The sequence below is a fragment of the Austrofundulus limnaeus genome, unplaced genomic scaffold (genome assembly GCF_001266775.1).
Source record: "Austrofundulus limnaeus strain Quisiro unplaced genomic scaffold, Austrofundulus_limnaeus-1.0 Scaffold776, whole genome shotgun sequence".
NCBI classification, from domain to species: Eukaryota; Metazoa; Chordata; class Actinopteri; order Cyprinodontiformes; family Rivulidae; genus Austrofundulus; species Austrofundulus limnaeus.
The window spans coordinates 46203-49634 of NW_013953178.1; the positions used below are offsets into that span (position 1 = coordinate 46203).

Consider the following 3432-nt stretch of genomic DNA (forward strand, 5'->3'; position numbering starts at 1 on the left):
CAACAATACCAACGCATTCTGATGTCATGATTTCAGGCACCAATGCTTCAGCATCTGATCAGCTGAGTTTGGCCCTGGCCTGGAACAGAGTGGACATCGCCCGCAGTCAGATCTTTGTTTATGGTCTCCACTGGCCCGTGAGTTCTCAGGTCCACCTGCTCTGCTGGGTTTCCTTTCAGCTCCATTGTCTGAACTCAGTGGTTCTGTTCTTCAGCCTGCCAGAGCGTTAGCTGCTGACCGGCCCAAYAGCCCAGCATCTCAGAGACAAGCAGCAGCTGCAGGGAAGGGCAAGGCTCGYGCAAAGAAGGGGAAAGGAGGCAAACCCAAACCAGAGCCTCCGGAGGAGACGGACCCTCGCAAACTGGAGCTCCTCAACTGGGTAAGAGCCTGGAAAACTTCAACATTTTTATGATTTGATGATGATGAAGAAGAAGAAGATGATGATGATGACAGGGCTGTTGGTGTTGGACAGGTGAACTCTCTGGAACAGGCCATGATGGACGCTCTGGTGTTGGACCGGGTGGACTTTGTGAAGCTGCTGATTGAGAACGGGGTCAACATTCACCACTTCCTGACCATCCCACGCCTGGAGGAGCTGTACAACACGGTGAGGCTCAGACACAGCTGGCTGCCACTGGTTCTCACTCAGAATGGAGAAAATGACTAAATGGAAAAAGAAAGAAGAAAAATACAAAGTAACAAAGTTCACTTCCTTTTTCACTTGTTCCATATTTTACTATGTGAAGCTTTACACCAGAGTGGATTAAAATCATTTTCATTTTCTGTTCTATTCACAATACCTCATAATGACAAAGTGAAAAATAATTATTTGTAATATTTACAAATTCAGTAAAAAAAAAAAAAACAGATATTTAACATGTATATAAGTATTCATATATGGTGCTGTATGAGGGCCAAATGTAAGGCTATTGTGCAACCAGCACTTGCTACATCCTTGTAGCGTCTCCGATGCTAACACCAACTTATCCATGCTAGTCACTAGCTTCTTCAATGCTAATACCAGATTATCCATGCTAGTCGCTAGCCTCTCCAATGCTAACACCAACTTATTCACGCTAGTCGCTAGCTTCTTCAATGCTAATACCAGATTATCCATGCTAGTCGCTAGCCTCTCCAATGCAAACACCAGCTTAAGCTAGGTTTACGGTCGACATGTTGCGGTGGGCGTGAGGATGCGTGCACCATAAGTGACGCAATAGTGCTGGCCCCGCCATTGCGCATTGGCCCTGCGCGCTGTCCTGGCGCGAGGTCGTGCACCTTCGAATTTTTGTAACTCTGCAAAGGCTGCACGCTCCCTGCACCATTCAAACAGTCTGTCTGTCAAGCTTTTGCTCTCTTGCAGCATTTTCACAAGTTAAAAAGTGTACTTCCACTTGTCATTTTGGAGAAATCTACAACGTAAACGTCAAGTATGAACACCTCCACTGCCGGCGAGGGTGCTTGCGCACTGTACGTGATTATAACTCAGCCTTTCCATCCTGGTTGCTAGCCTCTCTGATGCTAACACCAATAAATAGTCTCCTCATTTGCCAGTCTCTCAGTTAGCGGGGTCAGCTGCTCAGTTAGCGGGGTCAGCTGCTCAGTTAGCGGTGCCAGCCTATCATTAATCAGATCAATAGCTGGATTAGGAATAGATATAGCCTCCTGCTACAAGGATGTAGCAACTGCTGGTTGAGTAACAGTCTTAATTTTGACCCTTATACTGCGCCGTAATAAATAACTTGATAACTCTGTCAGAGCTCCAGCAGGGGTCTGTAAAACTTTTGTACAGAGCTCCATCCACTTTAAACACATCCACCACTTTTCAGTTTMATACATTTCTGGATTATTGTTTCAAACCAATACTCTTCATTTAACTTCATTATTTAAAAGTATTTTTGTAGAATCATAACTTTTCTTTAAATTAAAAATCCAAATAAATTTTGGGTTAGATGCTAAGAATGAATACACTAATACATGAAAGACAAAAACAGGTCACTGGCTTTTTTTATTTTATTTGTTTTGTTTTGACCTCCATATTCTGACTTGCAGCTTTATGTTCTCCAGTTTCCCTTTTGTCCTTTTTCTTGTTTTAACCTTAATATAATCCACTGGCATAAAAAGCTTTTTAAACAAAAGGAGTCAGATTTCTGTCAGATTACAGCAGAGCTCTCTGCTGCCATCTGTTCCCTGCCCCGTACGGTCACCAAACACACAGTGAACCGTCCTGTTTTAATCCAACAACGTCGACAATAAAACACGGCTCACACAAAACAGAAATTTAAAAAAGGGTCAATTTAAATCAAGAAAATAATTTAAGCCTTTTAAAGTACAGGGAAGAGAAAATTCATAAAAACATTTATGTTTAGATGCCTTCAGGTCCAGCTTTCACTGCAACAGAGATGTGATTTGAGATTTATCATATTATTATAAAGATTAATAATAAAAAAGGGGACATAGAAGAAGCCTGRCTGAAACAAAGAGGCAACTTGATTGTTTAGTTTCCAAATCATCAATCTTGTTTGTGAGACTTTCAGGGATTAAATCTGGTTCCATATAAAAAGTCTAAATTTTCTTTGTGGTTTTTGTTCCTGCAGAAGCTGGGACCAGCCAACACTCTGCACTTCGTGGTACGAGATGTCAAAAAGGTGAAACTTTTTGAAGACATTTCAAACAAAACCTTTAAAGTAAAGTCTGAAATTCAACAACGTTTAAATTGAGCACACAAAGGACGTTTGTGTTTGGTAGATTATTTCTTTGTTGTAACAATTGTTGGTGATGAAGTTAAACGTTTTGATAAACTGTGCCACATTCACCTTTACAAGCTGACAGACTGAATCATTTCCAAGTTTTTAAACGTCAGGTTCTGTTTATAAGTGATGCAACAGACCATCAGAATTAATCCAATGTGCAACACGTGTGTTTCAGGGTAATCTCCCTCCAGATTACCAGATCACTCTGATTGATATCGGGCTYGTGCTGGAGTTCCTGATGGGAGGAGCTTATCGCTGCAATTACACCAGGAAGAGTTTCAGGACGCTCTACAACAACCTGTACGGCCTCAAGAGAGTGAGTCCAGACAATGAACATTTGTATGCTACATAATTCATTTGCAATTAGAAAACAAAACAAAACCATGTTCTCTGAAAACTCCAGTTCAAGTTCAAGTTTATTTATACAGCTCCAAGTCCCAACATACAGTACGTTGTCTCAGGACACTGTACATAAAAAGAACAATGTAAAGAAGAAAACAGCAGATTGTGTTGAATCACTTCATCACAGTCTCCCATCCTGAGCAAACGGTGGAGAGGAAAAACTCCCTGCTAATCAGGAAGAAACCTCCAGCAGAAAATTAGATGCTTCTTCCTGTTGCTCTTCTGTTGGTTTATCTATAAAACACAAAACTATCTAACATGTTTTATATTTTTATGC

At 41.2% G+C, this 3432-nt stretch overlaps 1 protein-coding gene across 2 annotated transcripts in view; it reads left to right on the forward strand.

Moving 5' to 3' along the window:
• The window catches only part of LOC106532476 (transient receptor potential cation channel subfamily M member 1-like), a gene marked incomplete at its 5' end in the record, with an annotated part of 36455 nt that overhangs the window by 10438 nt on the left and 22585 nt on the right, over nucleotides 1-3432 (forward strand). For both annotated transcript variants that reach the window (XM_014028529.1, XM_014028530.1), the window contains 5 exon segments: nucleotides 37-137; nucleotides 215-379; nucleotides 473-607; nucleotides 2598-2648; nucleotides 2929-3069. In XM_014028529.1, the coding sequence (XP_013883983.1) occupies nucleotides 37-137; nucleotides 215-379; nucleotides 473-607; nucleotides 2598-2648; nucleotides 2929-3069 (593 nt within the window).